Source organism: Staurois parvus, unplaced genomic scaffold (genome assembly GCF_062004578.1).
Source record: "Staurois parvus isolate SC_StPar_1 unplaced genomic scaffold, SC_StPar_1.0 ptg001590l, whole genome shotgun sequence".
In the NCBI taxonomy this organism is placed as follows: domain Eukaryota; kingdom Metazoa; phylum Chordata; class Amphibia; order Anura; family Ranidae; genus Staurois; species Staurois parvus.
In genome coordinates this window covers 289730-312836 of record NW_028319386.1, presented here as the reverse complement: position 1 = coordinate 312836, position 23107 = coordinate 289730, and the positions used below count along the sequence as shown (strand labels likewise).

At 44.3% G+C, this 23107-nt stretch overlaps 1 protein-coding gene across 1 annotated transcript; it reads left to right on the top strand.

Moving 5' to 3' along the window:
* The first annotated feature begins 894 nt into the window (after nt 1-894).
* Nucleotides 895-22712, top strand: LRRC23 (leucine rich repeat containing 23). Its single transcript, XM_089662937.1, has 7 exons — nt 895-939; nt 3239-3397; nt 4568-4680; nt 10769-11025; nt 13925-14055; nt 17737-17873; nt 19301-22712. The coding sequence occupies exons 2-7, from the start codon at nt 3242-3244 to the stop codon at nt 19530-19532; spliced, it is 1026 nt and encodes a 341-aa protein (XP_089519063.1). The 5' UTR covers nt 895-939; nt 3239-3241; the 3' UTR covers nt 19533-22712.
* Nucleotides 22713-23107: the final 395 nt, after the last annotated feature.

The following is a 23107-nucleotide window of genomic DNA, read 5'->3' as shown; positions in this document are numbered from 1 at the left end:
CAGTTGAGCGTTTTGTTACGTGCAAAAACTTACATCGTCAAACGCCAAAAAATGGTGCTTGAGCTTCTTTGCCGCGTTTGTTCCGTGACAGGCAGCCCATTCGAGGCAATGGGGTATTGCATCACAGACATGTCATGCTGCTCAGGTGTGAATGCAGCCTTGGAAAAAATGAAAGCTGAAAGCCGATTGGTTGCTACGGGCAATGGCACCGGCTGGGGCAGAACTTGTCTCAGACACTTTTTATGACTCCCCCCCCCCCCCCCATATGTCGGTGAAGGTGAATTCTGACACAGGGAGTATTATCATGGTGGCCACACTCGCTTCAACTTTTTATTATCCCATCGATGTATGACGTCATTAAAATGATCGGATCCGCAAACAATCGAATAGCCATATCTTCCCTTCCCATCAATATGGACTCGACTTTGATGGCCTAACGGCCATTATTGATCAGTTTACAATAATCAATTGTATTTCAATCAACCAGATTATGAGGAAACAGAGATGTGATCAATCATTTATGATCATATCTGAACTATTGATCGGAATTCACATCGCTGAGTTTGGCGAATCGATCAAATGGGTTATCAGCTATAGATTGGTTATCCCTGTCGGAGGAGAACGTTCTGGAAAAATAAATCAATCATTTATTGATGTGTGTATGGCCGCCATTAGTGTACAGGTGAGATTGTACATTGCTCAGCATTGGTGGTGATGATGGTGGTGACAGGTTCTCTTTGGGGAAAGAGCCATGACTGTGTCGCTATGGTAACCAGTAACAATGGCTGCTGCTGGGGCGGGTAATGCCTGAGGGGGCGGGGCTTTTATTGCCAGACTTGTCTTGCAGTTTCTGTTTACACATCTAGCAGTTTCTATAGCAACCAGAGACGCTGCCTGAGATTTTCTGCAGTGACAACGTCTGGGAAGAGCGAGAGAGAGGTGAGACGAGGGAGACATTACCCCTACACTGTCATCACTTTCCTCCATACTGCCCCATCCATCTCCATTCATATTCCCCACCTACCTCCCTTCACTGCCCCTCGTCCACATTGATTTATAATCCCCCGCTTATCTTCTATTATTACCCCATCCAACCCCATTCATTATCCCCACCTACCTCCCTTTATTATCCCATCCATCCCCATTCATTATCCCCACCTACCTCCCTTTATTATCCCATCCATCCCCATTCATTATCCCCCACCTACCTCCCTTTATTACCCCATCCATCCCCATTCATAATCCCCCACCTACCTCCCTTTATTACCCCATCCATCCCCATTCATAATCCCCACCTACCTCCCTTTATTATCCCATCCATCCCCATTCATAATCCCCCACCTACCTCCCTTTATTACCCCATCCATCCCCATTCATAATCCCCACCTACCTCCCTTTATTACCCCATCCATAATCCCCACCTACCTCCCTTTATTACCCCATCCATCCCCATTCATAATCCCCACCTACCTCCCTTTATTACCCCATCCATCCCCATTCATAATCCCCACCTACCTCCCTTTATTACCCCCATAACAACCACACTCGTCATCTTCTACCTACAGCATCTCCCTTTACTACCCTCACCCATCCCCATACATTCTCCCCCACCTATCTCCCGTTACTAACCAATCATCCCCCTTCATAACCTTTTACCTCTCCACTTTTATTACCCCATCCATCCCCATCCATATTACCCCACCTATCTCTATGTATTACACCATCCATCCCCATTCATAATACCCCAACTATCTCTATGTATTACCCCATCCATCCCCATTCATGTTACCCCACCTATCTCTATGTATTACCCCATCCATCCCCATTCATGTTACCCCACCTATCTCTATGTATTACCCCATCCATCCCCATTCATATCACCCCACCTTTCTCTATGTATTACCCCATCCATCCCCGTTCATATTACCCCACCTATCTCTATGTATTACCCCATCCATCCCCATTCATATCACCCCACCTTTCTCTATGTATTACCCCATCCATCCCCGTTCATATTACCCCACCTATCTCTATGTATTACACCATCCATCCCCGTTCATATCACCCCACCTTTCTCTATGTATTACCCCATCCATCCCCATTCATATTACCCCACCTATCTCTATGTATTACCTCATCCATCCCCATTCATATTACCCCACCTATCTCCCTTTATTAACCCATCCTTCTCCATTCATAATCCTCCACCTATCTCTATGTATTACCCTATCCATCTCCAATCACAATCCCCCACTGATCTCTCCTTGTTGCCTCCATCCATCTACATTCATTTTCTCCTTCATTTTTCATATTCTGGGTGTCAAATTCAATTTCATTGTGGGCCACATCAGCATTATGGTTGCCCTCAAAGGGCCAGTTGTATCTGTAAGACTAGATGTCCAGAGCACCCCACCCCATCCTACATCAGAAGTCAAGAGCCCCCCCCCTTACATCACAGTGCACCCCCCCCCCCCTTACCTTGTGCTACTGCCAGGAAAAAGTTGGGGGCAGAGCTGGGAAGCTGAAAGTGCAGGATCTGGAGGAGGACCAGAGGAGGGATGGAGTCAGCTGCCATAGGCTGCTGAATTCTGAGACCAGAGCAGGTGGAGATGAGGGGGTGCTGTGGCTGCACAGAGAGGCACATGATCTGTAGGAGGAGTTCTGTCCTCCTCTCTGCTGCCGACTGCTGAGACAAGATGGGGGTGGAGACAAAGGAGTGCCACATCTGCATAGAGAAGCACAGGATCTTATTGAGGAGTTCTGTCCTCCTTTTTGCTGCCAACTGCTGAGATGGGGGGGGGGGGGTGCATAGTCAAGCCTCTCCAGTGCTGCACAGAAAAGTGCAGGATCTGGTGGGAGAGTTCTGTCCTCCTTTCTGTTACCGACTGCTGAGACAAGGTAAGGGTGGAGACGAAGGGGTGCAACAGCTGCACAGAGAAGTGCAGGATCTTCTTTAGGAGGAGTCCTGTCATCCTCTTTGCTGCCAAATGATGAGATGGGGGGGGGGGTGCAGAGTTGAGCCTCTCTTCGGCTGCACAGGGATATGCAGGATCTGGTGGAGCAGTTCTGTTCTCCTCTCTGCTGCCGACTGCTGAGATGAGGGGGGCACCGCAGCTGCAGGAGAGGTGCAAGAGCCACATGATATGCAATGAGGGCCAGATTCAGCCCGTGGGCCTTGTGTTTGGCAAATGTGTTTTACTCAAACAGTTTTATATATGAGTATTGTTATCTTTATCAGAAAATGTCTGACAACGAGGAAGACGTGTTGGAGGAGGAAGAGCAGGATACTCAGGATCCTGTAGAGGAGGCTGCTGAGGATGCCGAAGCTGGAGAAGAGGAGGACAAGGAAGAAGAAGAGAAGGAAGAAGAAGAGGAGGAGGAGCCAGAGAAAGAGGAGGTGATGTAAAAAATAAACCGGGTGGGATAGTAAGAGAGATGAATCAAATGATCCATGTGCTTTTTTTAATTTATTTCCCTTTGTAATTTTTTTTTTGTAACTAATTCAAGTCTAAAACTTAAAGAGGTCTATTTATATTAAATTTGATGTGTGAATGTCTCAAGCTGTCATAAATAATCCCCATAACTGGCCTAATATGTTCATTTTCTATGATCGCAGCTCCATCCAGTGGCCAAAACTCAGCGGTTCCCTAAAATATCTCAATCAGGAAAATACCATATTATAGCCACTAGATGGAGCTGACAATTATGGATATTAAGAGTATTAAGCAAATTAGGAGGACTATTCGTGAGGGCTGTGTGAATGCTTGAGACAGGTACAACAAATTGTTTTATATACAGGACCCAAAGTGTAAAGGCCAACCTTTTCTTTTCAGTTTTGAAAAGGGTTAAAGCTTCTGTCAGCTGTTCATTGCTTTCCTATAGAAGGACAAACTGTAAAGAAGCCCCTCCCCTCTGACGCATTTTACCCAATTCATTAATAGCATTATGTGATGCACTACAATTGCAGATTTGTATCTTTACAATTACCTTCACATGTGAGATTTGAAGAGGTTCGGGCATAGACATTTATCTCTGTCACTATCTTCACATGAGATTTGTAGCTGTAGAAATGTCTCCCTTTTCCTGCCCCTTCTCATCTCTAACAATAAGCCCAATGTTGGGTAAAACACGTTAGCTAGAGGTGGGCGGGGCTTTTTTGACATTTGTCTTGGAGCAATAAAGTTTTACAAGTATTGAATGTTACAATGTGCTGCTGGCTGCTTTTTTTTTTTAATGGGTTGACAGTTCAGGGAGAAGATGAGCTTCTGCTTGGCATCTGTACCTTGAAGGTGTGCTCCTCTATATAGGAGCACGGAAACAATAGGAATATTTTACTCATTAGATTTTTTTTTTTGTTGTCTGTGTACCCATTGGAGGGTTTTTTCTCACTTCCTGTGCTGGTGACAACATGGGATCTGGGACAGGAAGTGGGGGGGGGGGGCTTCCGAATAGGGACACAGCATTAAAGGCAGATAAAGGTTCTACCCTTTACCCATATGGTGATGTGCTTAACATCATGGCTGCTAACAAGTGCCTATAAATGAACATTTTCATTACATATTTCCAGCCACCACCCCACATGCCGCTCACTGAAGAAATGCTGAAGGAAGGACTGTCCCTTCTATGTAAGACAGGAAATGGTCTTGCTCATGCATTCGTCAAGCTGGAAGTTAAAGATAAGTAAGTTCCTGCAGAAAAATAATAGTCACTGTAAGTTCTCACCAAGTTCTCACCATTCTCACAACCAAAGTAGATCTCATTTAGGAAAATGATGGCTAGAGAGAATTTGACTTTGTAGTTTCAAACTGAACTCCAGCTTTGCTATCGCTTGAAATACAGTTGCAAGAAAAAGTATGTGAACCCCTTGGGATTACGTGGAGATTTGCATGAATTGGGCATAAAATGTGTTCTGAACGTCATCTAAGTCACAACAATAGAAGAACACAGTCTGCAGAACATAATACTACACAAACATTAGATGTTGCCATGGTTTAATTGCACATAACATGTAAACATTCACAGTGCAGGGAGGAAAAAGTATGTGAGGCCCTAGCTTAATGACTTCTCCCAGAGCTAATTGGAGCCAGGAGTGAGCCAACCTTGACTCCAATCAGTGTGATGATATTGGATGTGTTGCTGACAGCTGTCCTGCCCTTAAAAACACACACCTGTTTTGGGTTTACTGGTTTCAAGAAGCACTGTCTGATGTGAACCATGCCTCGCAGAAAAGAGCTCTCAGAAGACCTACGATCAAGAATTGTTGACTTGCATGAAGCTGGAAAGGGTTACAAAAGTATCTCCAAAAGCCTTGATGTTCATGTGTCCACGGTAAGACAGACTGTCTACAAATGGAGAAAGTTTAGCACTGTTGCTACTCTCCCTAGGCGTGGTTGTCCTGTAAAAATGACTGCAAGAGCACAGCGCAGAATGCTGCATAAGGTAAAGAAGAATCCCAGAGTGTCAGCTAAAGACCTACAGAAATCTCTGGCACATGCTAACATTTTTGTTGACACATCTACAATAAGGAAAACATTAAACAAGAATGGAGTACATGGGAGGACACCACGGAGGAAGCCATTGCTGTCCAAAAAGAATATTGCAGCACGTTTGAAGTTTGCAAAAGAGCACCTGGATGTTCCACAGCACTACTGGCAAAATATACTGTGGACAGATGAAACCAAGATTGAGTTGTTTGGGAAGAACACACAACACTATGTGTGGAGAAAAAAAGGCACAGCACACCAACATCAAAACCTCATCCCCACTGTAAAACATGGCGGAGGGAGCATCATGGTTTGGGGCTGCTTTGCCACCTCAGGGCCTGGACGGATTGTTGTCATTGATGGGAAAATGAATTCCAGTGTTTATCAAGACATTTTGCAGGAAAACGTACGACCATCTGTCCGCCAACTGAAGCTCCGCAGAGGATGGGTGATGCAACAGGACAATGACCCAAAGCATACAAGTCATTCAACAAAACAATGGCTGCAACAGCACAGAATACGCCTTCTGGAGTGGCCCAGTCAGAGTCCTGACCTCAACCCGATTGAAATGCTGTGGCATGACCTTAAGAGAGCGTTTCACACCAGACATCCCAAGAATATTGCTACACTGAAACAGTTTTGTGAAGAGGAGTGGTCCAAAATTACTCCAGATCGTTGTGCAGGTCTGATCTGCAACTACAGGAAACGTTTGGTTGAGGTTATTGCTGCCAAAGGAGGGTCAACCAGTTATTAAGTCCAAAGGTTCACATACTTTTTCCTCCCTGCACTGTGAATGTTTACATGTTATGTGCAATTAAACCATGGCAACATCTAATGTTTGTGTAGTATTATGTTCAGCAGACTGTGTTCTTCTATTGTTGTGACTTAGATGACGTTCAGAGCATATTTTATGCCCAATTCATGCAAAACTCCACGTAATCCCAAGGGGTTCACATACTTTTTCTTGCAACTGTAGTTCGTTCGGGCCAAGATGGCCTAAATGAACTGTTTCCTTTACTAATTGCTGCTCCCGCTGTGCTCCAAAAGGTTCTATCCCCTTCATTGCTATTCGTCACTGCACTACTGTAACTGACGCTGTACCCAAATTAAATTTATATCATTTTTTTTCACACAATTAAAGCTTTCTTTGGGTGGTATTTGATCACCACTGGTTTTCTTTTATTATTATTATATAAGTGAAAAAAGACCATAAATTTGGAAAAAAAACATATTATTTTCAAAATCAAATTTATTCATACGTTTAGGCCGAAATGTATTCTGCAAAATGTCTTTGGTAAAAACAAAAATCCCAAAAAGTGTATATTAATTGGTTTGTGTGAAAGTCATAGTGTCTACAAACGTTGGTATATATATATATATATATATATATATAAAGTAGAATTTTTATTTATCTTTTTATAATAGTAATGGCGGCAATCAGTGATTTATAGTGCGACTGTGATAGTGTAGCAAGCAATCTGGCGCATAATTGACATTTTGTGAGAATTGACTAACTGCCACTGACATCACCAGTGACACTAAGACAGTGATCAGTGATAATACTGGACACTGTCACTCTTCTAATAACAATGGCTGGGAACAGGTTAACATCTAAAGGCAATCAAGGGGTTAATTGTGTGCCTAACAATGGCACTGCGTTGCTATCACTGACGCTGTACCCAAATGAAATTTATATAATTTTTTTCACACATATAAAGCTTTCTTTTGGTGGTATTTGATCACCATTGAGTTTTTTTATTTTTTATTATATAAGCGAAAAAAGACCATAAATGTGGGAAAAAAAATATTTTTTTTTTTAAAAATCAAAATTATCCATAAATTTAGGGCAAAATGTATTCTGCTAAATGTCTTTGGTAAAAAGAAAAAAAGTCTATATTGATTGGTTTGTGTGAAAGTCATAGCGTCTACAAACAATTATATATATATATATATATGTATATACTAGGATTTTTAGTTATATCTTTTATACTAGCAGTGGCGGCAATCAGTGATTTATAGTGTGGCTGTGAGTGTGGCTGGCAATCTGACACATAATTTACATTTTGTGGGAATTGACTAACTGCCACTGACATCACCAGTGACACTAATACAATGATCAGTGATTATACTGGACACTGTCACTCTACTAATGACACTGGCTGGGAATAGGTTAAGATGTAAAGGCAATCAAGGGGTTAATTGTGTGCCTAACAATGTGTTAATGTGGGTACTGCATGCTGCTTTTCACTAAACACCAATTTGTTTCTGTTCCCTGCTTAGCAGGGAAAAGAAACAAAGCAATTGCTCCCTCTGTAGAGAGCCCTGTGTTGTTTATCAACACAGAGATCTAGGCTGTGATTTGACATGGCCGATTAGCATGTCCATGTCATGAATCATTGACTGGGATCTGTTGACAAACTCCTGCTGTGTCAAATCCCAGGGGAGTAGGTGGGTTGGAACGCATGCATGTACCCAAAATCCAAACACAGGCAGTGATGTGCCAGTACGTCCGCTGCAGTACATGTACTGTGGCGGGTCAGTAAGCGGTTATAAACTGTATACAGCATCAGCTACATACAGCATACAGTACTGTGTCCTGGCAGTGGTACGAGGGCTTCCCATCCCATTCCTGGAATGAAATTGAGTTGGGCTGCTGACTTTATACAGCCCTGACAGTGGGAGCAGTAATTAGTAAAGTTCATTTGGTCCAGCTTGGCCCGAACTAACAATTTAAAGTGAAAGCAAAGCTGGAGTTAGGCTTTAAAGAAACCCTGTCCTTTGTAAGAAGGGGTACTTAGAGGGGACAATTTTATGCTCCCAACTTTGTGGGAAGAGTTTGGGGATGGCCCCTTCCTGATCCAACATGACTGCGCACCAGTGCACAAAGCAAGGTCCATAAAGACATGGAGGAGCCAGTTTGGGGTGGAGGAACCTGACTGGCCTGCACAGAGTCCTGACCTCAACCCCATAGAACACCTTTGGGATGAATTAGAGCAGAGACTGCGAGCCAGGCCTCCTCCCCCGACATCAGTGCCTGACCTGACAAATGTGCTTCTGGAAGAATGGTCCAACCTTCCCATAGACACCCTCCTAAACCTTGTGGACGGCCTTCCCAGAAGAAGTGAAGCTGTTATAGCTGCAAAGGGCGGGGCCAACTCAATATTGAACCCTCCGGACTAAGACTGGGGGGCCATTACAGGTCATGTGTGTGGGAAGGCAGGCGGCCCAATACTTTTGGCAATATAGTGTATCTCGCATACTAAGACCAATTTACCTACTAGCCTGCTTTTGGGTGTTGGAGAAAACCCAAGCAAGCACAGGGAGAACATGCAAACTCCATGCAGCTAGAGTCCTGGTCGGAATCCAGTGCTATAAGGAAGATGTGCTAACCACTAAGCCACTGTGTAGCTCATTGCTGACAGATACACTCTGTAATCACTCTTAATGGGTTAGTTCAAATGTAATTACTTTTGCCAAAATACTTCATTATGCATTACAACATTCTCATCGATGTGATAGGCGGGGCTTCATTTTGTGGAAGAAAGTTCACTTTTTAAGCTGCTTATTCCATTGCCCTTCCCTCTCCATCCTGCATATGTTGGATGTGTGACCCCCTGAAAAGTCACGAATGAGCGCCTGGCTTTGTTCCCTACCCATGCATACGCAGTCCGCTCTCTTTCATTCTCGCAGAACACTAAACAGTGAGAGTGCGGACTGCACGTGCGTGGGTAGGGAATGAACCTGAGGGCTGGCTCATGAGTTTGAGGTTCCAAGGCCACGCATCCAAGCCATTAAAGGTGAACTAACCCTTTAACACCCAATTGTACTTTAATTTTTCTTTTTTAAATGGTAGCCCAGAAATAAAAAAAAAAGAGCATCCCTCTCTGCAATACTCACCTTCTCTCTGGCACCATCCACTGCAGACCTATAGGTCACTGCCGGTCCTCTTTTGGGTTGATGACACCCGGTGTCATTCAGACTACGTCCTGTGAGTGTAAGGCATCATGGGTCCCCCCTCCCCCCATCACTAATGCACCCTGCACCCAGTGCAACAATTCAGAGCACGGCATTCTGCAGGACTGAGGACTGCTCAGTGATAGAAAAGAAGTGAAGAGGACCCTGCACATCACATGACAAGCAAAATTACATCTGAGTAAAGGTAAGTATACAATCAAATTGTGTTTGTGTCTGGGGGGGGGGGGGGGTATAAGGCTAACAACTATAGGGGGAGGTTAAATTTGGGCTTTAGAACCCATTCAGTCCTATGCATTGGTGCATATGCACAAAGGGCTGTTTCACAATGGCAGCTGGAGGGGGCAGTAATTACAAGCAGCTGAGTGGCAGTTTTACCATCACCCAGAATGATACCATTACAGCCCGACAGGAAGAAAAGAACCACAAATACAGCATTTTTTAACTTGGGCTGAGGGGTTTGACTGGTGGCGATGCCCATTGAGGGGTCTCAACATTCAGCTCGCAGTTGCAGCACGGTCCTGTAATGTAAACTTGATGATCAGCAATTTTAAAAAAAAGTATGTTTGAGTTGATTGTAGCCGTATTAGTGCATTTGCGACAGAAACAATTGAGTACTGTCCGGGATACTTTTTTTATTTGCACTAACATACAATTTTGAGGACAAGCTTTTGGGGAATGTCCCCTTCTTCAAGGTCTAAGCAGTACTACTCACAAAGTTAGCAGAATAAAAAAAATAATAAAAAAATTAAAAAATAAAAAAAAAGTAAAAAGAAAACAGGTGTCAGGAGGAAGCAGTAGCGCCCCCCAAACGCCTGCCAGCAGCTGCTATACAGTCCTTAAAAAACAATCCACCATGGCTATGGTAAATATTACCACCAGTGTGAAAGAGCCCTTACTGCAATCTGGTGCACTGTGGGGCCTTTCATTTTGAATGGAACCCCAACACACCTTCAGTTCACCTGCATTGCAGCTCATAACTCATGGAAACAGGATGGATGGGGAATGGGCCCCAAATCATGGTGGACCTGTACTATTGCTCAACCCTTGGTTTACTTCTGTACACCTCAACTTTTCTCTGAAAAAATATGGTATACGGACTCAGCTATGTTAACCATTTATCCTAATTTAGACCTTTTCTGAGTCCACCAATCAAATTAACTCTTGCTTTTTCCCCGCTATCACTTTCCACATCAAGTCTGAATGTAATTGGTGGGAAAAGGACAACAAACAGGACTTGTTGCAGCAAATAAATATAAAGAATGGACTTGCTGGCCCCGAATGTGACTTTCCTTTACCTTTCACTCTTACAGAGAGATCACAGACATCTCCATCCTGCAATCGTTTATACATTTGCGCTATGTGGATCTCTCCCAGAATGCTCTGCAGGATCTCTCGTCTCTGAGCGCTCTCACCCATCTCCTGAGCCTACGTGTAGACCAGAACAAGCTGGTTAGTGCCAACGGCCTGGGAGAACTACCCTACTTACAAATAGCCAGCCTGGCGTCCAACAACCTACAGACCCTCCAGGGGCTTTCCCACCCGCGACTGGAGTCCCTCAACCTTATGGGTGAGTAATGGTCACACAATAGGAGCTGCTTTGCTGGGGTCCTACAATTGTCATGTATGATTTCAGTACAAGGATTAGTTTTGGTATCAGCCTCTTCCACCCCCCTATACTTCAGCACTAACAATGAGAGGGAGGGGAAGGACAGGAAGCCAATAGGAGGAACCAGTTGGTTAGTGCCAACGGACTGGGAGAACTACCCTACCTAGAAATAGCAAGCCTGACATCCAACACCCTTCAGAACCTCCAGGGACTTTCCCACCCGCAGTTGGAGTCCCTCAACCCTATGGGTGAGTGATGGTCACACCAAAGGAGATGCTCTGCTGGGGTGTCTCAACTGCTGGTCCTACAAATTGTCATGTATGATGTCAGTAGAGGAATTTGTTTTGGTATCAGCCTCTTGCACCCCCCCTTTACTTCAGCACTAACAATGAAAGGGAGGTGCAGGACAGGAAGCCAATAGAAGGAATCAGTTGGTTAGTGCCAACATCTTGGAAGAACTACCCTAACTACAAATAGCAAGCCTGGCATCCAACAACCTAGAGAACCTCCAGGGGCTTTCCCACCCGAGGCTGGAGTCCTTCAACCCTATGGGTGAGTGATGGTCACACTAACGGAACCACTCTACTGGGGTGTCTCAGCTGCTGGTCCTACAAAAATGTCATGTATGATAAGAGTACCGGAACTGGACTTTGTATCAACCACTTGCACCCCCCCCTTCCCTATACATCAGCACTAACAATGAGAGGGATGGGCAGGACTGGGAGGAATGGGCAAAGTGATCAGAAGGTTGACCTCTCTAGTCTTCTGCTGCTCTTTCACTTTATAGTCCGAACGATGGACTGGAGAGAGGATACCATTGTATTTCTTAACTGTAAGTGGTATCATCCACCTGGCTTGGCTGTGTGAGGGGGTTGTGTAAATCTCAGGACTGGATGGACAGAAATAACTTTCCTTTGGCAGGTAAAATAGCTGTGTACCAAGAAGAACCATTTATATATAAGCTATGCAGGGTGGTTGCTCCCCGTTTGGTGGGGGAGCCTTTGAGCCCCTAAACTAGATTTTGCTGTATGCACTGCATAATGGAACCTAAGGTCCACTCATGACTTGAATTCCTACTATCAGCTCTACATATCAGGACGTTTGGCAACTCATGCAAAGGCAAGTGCTTTATTGAAGCTGTCAGCTTTGGCTGCCTTGGATCCCCCATTATGTCCCCATTCAATTTCCTGGCTCACCTGCCATAGCTATCCTGGTTCCAGCAGCCAATCACTGAGGTCCTAGTTGTTGGGGGTGGGGGCTATTAGGATCCCGTTTTGGAGCTAGTCAAGAGATTCCGCACTTGGGGACCTGGTCTGTAGAGCTCACTGAAGAGCATCCATCGGATACTGGAAGGAGGCATCTGGAGATCCTGAGTTATTGTGAGTACTGACCTAAACCCAGGTTGTTATTGACTGTGTGCCGCATTCCTCTGGATGGACAAGCCTACAGAATTCTTGGACGGGTTAGCTTCCAAAGAGAGGGCTTAGTGACGCTTTCTGTACTTGATATATAGACTACTCACAGAGACTGGGTAAAGTGAAGTGGAGTGTCCCGTACCACCTCTCCGTCACCCCAAGTTCTTTAAAAAATAATCAAAATCCAAAAAAGACCAACGTTAGACTGATTATTGAGTCGAAGAGAGTGCTGTGTGCCTGACTGCCTCTGCACTGATTGTAGGGAAGATCCAGGTGCATTACAGTGGCTCCTGCGAGGGCAGCTCAAACGCAAAAAGTTTTTTTTATATGATATATTGTATGAGTTGTTCATAAGTCAATTTGGCACCTTAAAGGTCCCCTGTGCATATATGTAAATTGCTCTTCTTTGTACACAATGGAACACGGGTGGCCAAGTTTCTTGCTGTAGGGGGCCTCAAGTGCAGACCCCTGACATTAGCAAAGGGCCACACATAATATTCAGTGATGGCAGACACACAACAGGATATGGTCAGAGACTACAAGCATTTTACAGGAGATGGTCAGAGACATTGGGCGTGCTACAAGATATAGAGTCTGCAGACCTACTAAAGAGATTTGTTGAGAGACTAGGGAAATAATTCAAGATTCCTAGATTGGAGACACAAAGTAATGGCTTCAGGGGCCCAGAGGGTTGCACAAGTAGTGCCAAAAGCCACATATTGGGCACCAGAGCTATGGATTGACTGGGATGAGGTTCTTAGACAAATCACCAGTATTTACATAATACATTTGGGTTTTTTTGCCCGGAGTTCAGCTTTAAATACCTGTTTCAGTTTTGGGTGGAGACAAATTGTTAAATGCTGTAAGCAATTTGGAATTGAGTGTTGATTAGTCCTGGTTCACACCTGAGCAAAGTTCAGCACTTTTCTAGAAAAGCTCCAACACTCAACACGTAGGTTCCCCTTGTATCCTATGGTTCTCATTCACACATGAGCGCCATGTCTCTTGTCGCTCAAAGTGGGAGAGGGAGCTCCTGAAAAATGCTGACTCTCCTTCTCCTAGTAACAAGCATTCCATTGGCCAAAACAAAAATGCTCAAGCCTGAAAATGCCTGCTAACAAAAAACACTGGAAGAACATTTGGGGGGGGGGGGGGGGGGGGGGTCTATGTATAAAGACATTCACATGGGCACCACACATGTTTGCCATCTTGTTTGTAATATAACTATCACCTATGATCATCAGCTCCATCTAGTGGTCATAATGCAGTATTTCTTTTGATAGAGTTATTTTAGGAAAAATGCCTCTTTATGGCCATTAAATGGAGCTGATGGTCATAGTTGATAATTACAGCATCTTGAGCTCAGGTGTGAACCTTAAAAACGAGAACTAACATCTCTTATGTTCTTGCCTACTTACCCTCCTGACTTAACTGTGTCTCAACAGGGAATAAACTACGTACATTGGAGAGTCTCAACTGCATTAAACTATACAGTCTGCACACTCTGGAATTACGAGCCAATCAGCTGCAGAGCACAACCGGACTTTACCTTCCAAACCTGCGGAACCTATACCTGGTGAGTTAAGGAACAGATATCTGATTGCCACCAAAAAACAAACAGGTGTGCTAAAGTCTGAATGTACCAATGGAAGTAGACTGGAGAGCACCAGTCAAGTTCCAGAATGAATCAGGAATATAGGTCATGTGACAGCCCGGTGGTGTGCCTGCTAACTGAACTATCCAGGCCTCGCCTGGAGAGCCAAACTGTGCAGTGACAATGCGACTGTTGTGTTTCAAGGCTCTGCCTTTTCCACAAGGATGGAGCTCTGAAACATGTTGGTGGCAACGTCTGTTACTAATTGTTCATTTTCAGGTTTTATATTCCTCTCCTATATATGTACACTATTTGGCCGAAAGGTTGGGGGCACTGGACCATAACACTTAGCTATTGCACAAAGCCAAATGTTTGAAGGACACCTCTCCTTATTGAGTCACTGGTTTGGGGACTGGACCATCACACCTACTTATTGGGGACACTGGACCATCACACCTACCTATTGCACAAGGCCAAATGTTTAAAAGACACCCGTGATTGAGTGACTGGTTTTGGGACTGGACCATCACACCTACCTACTGAGGACAATGGACCATCACACCTACCTTTTGGACAAGGCCAAATGTTTGAAGTACACCCCTCCTTATTGAATTACTGGTTTGGAGACACTGTACCATCACACCTACCTAATGAAGACACTAGACCATCACACCTACCTATTGCATAAGATCAAATGTGTGAAGGACACCCATCCTTATTGAGTCACTGGTTTGGGGACACTGGACCATCACACCTACCTATTGCACAAGGCCAAATGTTTAAAGGACACCCCTCCTTATTGAGCCACTGGTTTGGGGACACTGGACCATCACACCTACCTATTGAGGACACTGGACCAGCACACCTACCTATTGCACAAGGACAAATGTTTAAGGACACCTCTCCTTATTAGTTACTTGTGTGGGGACACTGGACCATCACACCTACCTATTGGGTACACTGGGTCATTACAACCACCTATTAAAGACAATAGACATCACACCTACCTATTGCACAAGGCCAGATGTTTGAAAGACACCCATCCTTATTGAATCATAGGTTTGGGGACACTGGACCATCACACCTACTTGTTGGGGACACTGGACCATCACACCTACTTGTTGGGGACACTGGACCATCACACCTACCTATTGCACAAGGCCAAATGTTTGACAGACACCCCTCCTTTTTGAGAAACTAGTTTGGGGACACTGGGCCATCACACCTACCTATTGGGGACACTGGGCCATCACGCCAACCTATTGAAGACTCTAGACCATCACACCAACCTATTGAAGACACTAGACCATCACACCTACTTATTGCACAAAGCCATATGTTTGAAAGACACCCATCCTCATTGAATCACAGGTTTGGGAACACTGGACCATCACACCTACGTGTTGGGGACACTGGACTATTATACCTACCTGTTGGGGACACTGGACCATCACACCTACCTATTGCACAAAGTCAAATGTTTGAACAACACCCATCCTTATTGAGTCACTGGTTTGGGGACATTATACTATCACACCTACTTAGTACACAAGGCCAAATGCTGGAAGGACACATCTCCTTATAGAGTTCAGATGTCTCCAATGAAAGTACTGTTAATGCTACAGCATACAAAGACTTTTTGGACCTTGTAGTAAATGTTCAGTGAAGGTCCTTTTCTGTTCCAACCTGACTGTACAAAGCCTACTGTATAAAGACATGATTTGATAAATTTGGCATTGAGGAACTCAAGTGACCTTCACAGAGCCCTGACCTCAACTCCACTGAACACCTTTGGGAATTGAAATGCCGATTGTGATTCAGGTCTTCCCACCTAACATCAGTACCTGACCTCACAAATGCTCTTTTGGCTCAGAGGACACAAGTTTCCCCATGCTCACTCCAAGATCTTGTGGAAAGCCTTCCCAGAAGAGTGGAGGCTGTTGTAACCAGGCCAACTCCATAACAATGGCACTGGTTTTAAAATGGGATGTTCAATAGGCATACATACTGTAGGTATGATGGTCAGGTCACTTTTGGCCATAAAGTGTGTATTTTTTTAGTTTGCAAGCTCAAAGAATAAACCTATGGGGCAAAATTTTGTGGACACCTGACCATCATACCTTTGTATCCCTATTGAATATCCCATTACATCACTCTATTTGGCCCATGGTTTGGGGACACTGGACCATCACACCTACCAACTGCACAAGGCCAAACCTCCAATAAGGACACCCCTCCTTATTGGATCCAGGTGTCTCCAATGAAGGGTAGTGTTAATGCTGCAGCGTACAAAGACGCTGTGGACCTTGTAGTAAGAGTTCGGTGAAGGTCCTTCTCTGTTCTATCATGACTGTATGAAGCAAATTCTATAACGACATGGTATGATACATTTGGCGTTGAGAGACTCGGGTGATCTTCACAGAGCCCTGGCCTCAACCCTACTGAACACCTTTGAGAATTGTAATGCCGATAGTGAGCCAGGCCTTCCCATCTAACATCAGTATCTGACCTCACATATGCTCTTTTAGCTCAGTGGATACAAGTTTCTCCAGACACACTCCAAGATCTTGTAGAAAGCCTTCCCAGACGAGTGAAGGCTGTTTTAGCCACATATGGAGGCCAACTCCATAACAATGGCCATTGTTTCTAAATGGGATGTTCAATTGGCATATATAGCTGTGATGGACAAAATTTATTTTTTTTGAGCTTGCAGGTTCAAAGAATAAACATTATAGCCAAAAGTATGTGGACACCTGACCACCACACCTACAGTATGTATGCCTATTGATCCCATTACATCGCAGTCTTATGATAATTTGGTTTGTGACCTTCCCACTCCAGGGGGATTTTGAATCTCCGGAGACCTGCAGAGTTAATAGAATGCTTTAATTCATCCCAAAATCTGACTGTATATCTTAACATACTGCATGGGGATTATATTGTGATGTCAGCTTGTTATATCCTGCCTCCGCCCTCCCCTTCAGTCTTGCGCAGTTGTACCAGTTCCTCTCCTTTACTGAAATTGCTCACTCTGATTTCACTGCACACTGTGTGCTTCTCTGCAGCAAGTCAGATAGACCCAGCCTCATTTCCTGGCTTGATGACATCCAACATCATCTAACTTTTTCCTCCCCAGCCTGACCATCCCTGACCCACCCCTTTCTTTTATTGAATTTCAGCTTTTTTTCTATCATGAAAGCACGGCATCACATGTGGGTGTTACCTATGCAAATACAACCTGTTTAGGAACACCCACTCCTCCACACTGATACCTACCCATCAAGGCATTTTGTTATTTGCATAACTCCTCCCAAGAGACAGCCCACTGCTTACATCAGGTCTGGGGGCTTCTAAGAGGAGTATTGAAGCATGGATGCTGTGATGTTTGCAGGAAGCTATATACAGCACCTTACCATCCCCTCCCACTAGCTATGACCTGCCTGCATTGCATAGAGAAGCACAGAGACCAAGTGATGACATCACTAGGACTAAGAAAAGTATGAAATTAAAATGCATAAAGGAGAGGAAGCTATATTACTGTGCAAGCCCAAGGAGAAGGAAGGAGTTTGAATGAATGTATCATTGGAAGTGTACAAGAATCATTGTCTGCAAGTCCAATGTCTTGTGGGTTCATGGAGGGCTTTAAATTTTGGTTATCCTCAGGCACAGAATAATATAAAGTCATTGGAAGGATTGGAGCACCTTGTCAGTCTCACCAGCCTTCATCTGAGAGACAACCAGCTGGCGACCCTGGACGGCTTCTCAGAGAAAATGCAAGCTCTTCAGTACCTGAACCTCCGGTATGAATATCACTTCCACTAGGACATAATTCTCACAGCTGTCCCCGGCAGGTACAGAGGCTTCCTTGCTATCCATAACTATTCTTAATAATGTCCCCCCCTTCTTCCACCTATCCTGCCTACCCTATGTAAAAAAAATCTGTATACTTACATTGTTTCAGCCTGCTCCGGTCCAGTCACGATTCTGCAGTTCCAGCTCGGTCACATGATTCTGCAGTTCCAGCTTGGTCACATGATCCTGCAGTTCCAGCTTCCCTGTGTCAAAGAACGGCAGCTGCAGGGGAGAGGAGCAAGCGCTCGACAACACCTAGAAATTCTAGGAACAAAGACATCACCTATTAGCTTCTATGTGTTGTTGAGTGCTCCCTCTCCCCCGCAGAGGCTACTGACTGACACAGGGGAGCTGGAGCTGCAGGATCATGTGACCGGACCAGAGCAGACTGAAAAAAAGTATACAGATCTATTTTACATAGGGTAGGCAGTGTAGGTTGGAGGAGGGGGGAGGGGACATTTTTAAGAATAGTTAGTGTTAGGCAGGAATTTCACTTTAAGGGCTGCTGGGGGGAAGGGGGCAGTAAAAACTGGTGGCTTCACCAACCCCAGGCCGCCCCATTAACATTACAGCTGGCCAGGACTGTTCACATGCCACAGCTGTGACAATCTTAAAGCAGCCTGCAGAGATTGACAGGCGGCTCTGCCTGTCAAACTCATCTATTGAGGTCAATAGGAGTGCGCTGCAACTGCAAGTCGAGTATTCAGCACACTCCTATTGACCTCGATAGGTGAGGTGCAATTTTTAAATACTAGATCCTCCTTTGCATTAAAGAAAAAACATTCAGAAGAAAACAGGACCACTACCTGATCACTTGTCAGCCTCTACAGCCCTATGAAGTGATCCTGCATGGATTGCTTTTCAGAGGTTGGTAGGTTCTGTCACCATTGTGAAAGCGCCCCTAACATGTTATTTTTTTTGCTGTGTGTGTCCTGCTGGGGAGATCTACCTTCACTTCCTGTCTTGGAGATAATGGTGTGTGTAAAAAGCACTTTTACTTTCTTGATCATCCCCTGCCCCAGTATTTGGCACTCTCCGATACTTCACTACATGTTAGCAGTGGTCTGTCCTTTGGCATCCTCACATCCAATGTAAGGCTATGTGTTATGCATTGGTCTTGATGATGTCAGAGAACATCCAACCACCAGAGCAGGGGCAGAAGAGACTGCAGCTGGTTACAGCCTGGAGGAGCCTGCGGGAATGGAGGATTAATAAAGTAAAAGTCCTAAAAGAGCACTTGACCCTTGCAGTGCAGGGGGCAGCCCCCACTACAAGGAAGCATTTTTCCTTTCCTCGGAGTTCAGCTTTAACACTGAATATAATTCCATTTATACTGATCCTCATCAAATCTGACCTTCAATCGTTCCTTCTGCAGAGGTAATCTGGTGCCCAAGTTACAAGAAGTAGAGAAGCTAAAAGTTCTCCCCATGCTGCGAGCGCTGGTTCTGAGGGAGAACCCAGTTGAGGAGGAGGATGGTTACCGTCTGGAAACTCTCATTGCTTTGCCGAACCTGGAGAGGCTTGATAAAGATTTCTTCGAGGAGGAAGAACGAACAGAAGCTGCAGAGACCAGGCAGACCCGGCTGGAGGACGGACTAAATATATAATAGGGGGACAGCAGATGAGATCAGGGTGGCAGATAAGGAATGCAGGAGGCCTCTAGTCCTTCTATGTGTGTGGGTGAATAATACATTATTGCTTAACCATCTGAGGATCTTGAGATATGTCCTAAAACTTCAATAAGGTTTCTAGGCCGTATCTCTTACGCCTAGCTCCTCTCCTCCTGCCAAGACCAGGAAGACCCGGCTGGAGGACAGACTAAATATATAACAGAGGATAGTGGATGAGATCGGGGTGGGAGATCAGGGATGAGACCTCTATTCTTTGTATGTGTGCTGGTGAATGATACATTATCACTTAACCATCTGAGGATTTTGAACGTAAGAGAAAAGTCCTAAAACTTCAATAAGGTTTCTAGGATGTATCTCTTACATCCAGCTCCTCTGCCCCTGCCAAGACCAGGAAGACCCGGCTGGAGGACAGAATAAATATATGACAGAAGATACTGGATGAGATTGGGGTGGGAGATAAGGGCTCAGAGTTCTAGTCTTTGTATGTGAACAATACATTATTGCTTAACCATGTTAGGATTTTGAACATAAGAGATACATTATAAAAATTCACGAGGCTTTCAGTACGTATCTCTTACGTCCAGCGCCTCTCCTCCTACCAAGACCAGGAAGACCTGACTGGAGGACAAACCTAGTATATAACATGGGATAGTGGATGAGATTGGGGTGGGAGATAAGGGATGATACATTCATGTTCAAAATCCTCAGCTGGTTAAGCAATAGAGATACGTCCTAAAAGTTCAGTAAGGTTTCTAGGACATATCTCTTACATCCAGCTCCTCTGCCCCTGCCAAGACCAGGAAGACCCAGCTGGAGGACGGACTAAATATATAACAGAAGATACCGGATGAGATCGGGGTGGGAGATAAGGGATCAGCCTTCTAGTCTTTCTATGTCAGTGGATGAACAATACATTATTGCTTAACCATGTTAGGATTTTGAACGTAAGAGATACATTATAAATATTCAATGAGGCTTCTAGTACATATCTCTTACGTTCAGCTCCTCTCCCCCTGCCAAGACCAGGAAGACCTGACTGGAGGACAGACCTAGTATGTAACAGGGGACAGTGGATGAGATGGGGGTGGGAGATAAGGTTTGAGACCTCTAGTCTTTGCATATGTGTGGGTGAATGATACATTATTACTTAACCTGAGGATTTTGAACATGAGATACGTCCTAAAAGTTCAATAAGGTTTCTAGGCCGTATCTCTTACATCCAGCTCCTCTGCCCCTGCCAAGACCAGGAAGACCCGGCTGGAGGATGGACTAAATATATAACAGAGGATAGCGGATAAAATTGGGGTTGGAGATAAGGGATGAGACCTCTAATCTTTGTATGTGAGCGGGTGAATGGTACATTTTTGCTTAACCAGCTGAGGATTTTGAATGGAAGGGATACGTCCTAAAACTCCAATAGCGTTTCTAGGATGTATCTCCTATGTCCAGCTCCTCTCCCCATACAAAGACCAGGAAGACCCGGCTGGAGGACAGAATAAATATATAACAGAAGATACCGGATGAGAATGGGGTGGGAGATAAGGGCTCAGAATTCTAGTCTTTGTATGTGAGTGGGTGAACAATACATTATTGCTTAACCATGTTAGGATTTTGAACGTAAGAGATACATTATAAAAATTCAATGAGACTTCTAGTACGTATCTCTTACGTCCAGCTCCTCCCCCCCGCCAAGACCAGGAAGACCTGACTGGAGGACAAACCTAGTATATAACAGGGGATAGTGGATGAGATCGGGGTGGGAGATAAGGGATGATACATTATTGCTTAACCAGCTGAGGATTTTGAACATGAGATACGTCCTAAAAGTTCAATAAGGTTTCTAGGACGTATCTCTTATGTCCATCTCCTCCCCCCCTGCCAAGACCAGGAAGACCTGACTGGAGGACAGACCTGGTATATAACAGGGTATAGTGGATGAGGTCGGGGTGGGAGATAAGGTCTGAGACCTCTAGTCTTTGCATATGTGTGGGTGAATGATACATTATTGCTTAACCAGCTGAGGATTTTGAACATGAGATACGTCCTAAAAGTTCAATAAGGTTTCTAGGCCGTATCTCTTACATCCAGCTCCTCTGCCCCTGTCAAGACCAGGAAGACCCGGCTGGAGGATGGACTAAATATATACCAGGTGATAGCGGATAAAATTGGGGTGGGAGATAAGGGATGAGACCTCTAGTCTTTGTATGTGAGCGGGTGAATGGTACATTTTTTTTTAAAATAGTACATTTATTTAGTTTTTGCTTAACCAGCTCAGGATTTTGAATGTAAGGGATACGTCCTAAAACCCCAATAACCTTTCTAGGATGTATCTCTTATGTCCAGCTCCTCTCCTTGTGCCAGGACCAGAAAGAACTGGCTGGGGAACAGACTCAATATATATTAGGGGGTTGATGGATAAGATTGGGGGGGGGGATAAGGGATGAGACCATTAGTTATATGCGTGCCAGTGAATGATACATTATTACTTAAACCACCTGAGGATATTGAACGTAAGACATACTGTATGTCCTAAAAGTTCAATCGTTTCCAGGATGTATCGTGAACCTCCAGCTCCTCTCCGTCTGCACTAATGCCAGCAATTACCGGCTGTCAAAATGACACCTACAGATAGTCTGCAGGTGTCATGGAGTAAGTCCGGTGGTGAAGCAGTAATGTATCATTCACCCATCATTCACCCGTACACACAAGGGTAGAGGTCTCATTCCTTATCTCTACAATCAATGCTTTGTTACATTGTATCTTCTATTACATTCATACAGTATGTAGATCAAAAGTGGGACCTCTGCATATGACATCAGTTCAGGAAACTGGACAAGTTATTATTTAATAAAATGAAATCCTATTTAACCCCTTATTACCCCTTAGTTAACCCTTATCAGCTCTAGGTTTTTGCTGATTTTTAAACTTTTTTTACTGGTTTTGTTTGTTACTATTGTCAGTATTGCAGTAGAAGAAAATGCAAAAAAAAGGGTCTTTTTTATATTTTTTTTATTTTTGTCTGTACATTCCATTAAAAAAAAGTCATTTTTTTAAAACCCATATTACCAAAAGAAATTTTTTTTTCTTTTAAAAAAATTGACATAATAACTTGTTAAATACTGATTAAGTTATTGCCAAATAAACAGAAGATGTAAACAGTTCTCTGGTCCCTGGGGGTGTACAGGTATGAGGGCTGAGGTGCTGTGTATAATAAACAAGTGCAATTTTTTTAATAAAATAATTTTGTTAAATTTTTTTTTTTTTTGGAACTCAGTGCTGCTCTGATTTCCTGCAGCCCCTTTCAGCCACTTCCTGTCTTTCATACTTTTACAGGACCTGCTGTCTGATAGTGACAACAGTGCACTGCACAATGTGTGTCAGCACGGCCATTTGTAGTCTCAATCAGGGGTGCATGGGACATGGTGACAACATAGGAGCACAACTAAGAGACAGTTGTTACCCCATAACAGGAAGTGCTTGAACAAGGACCTGTGACAGTTCACTCAGCAATTGGGAAACAGGGACAGAGAACTGTCGCCCGATACAGAAAA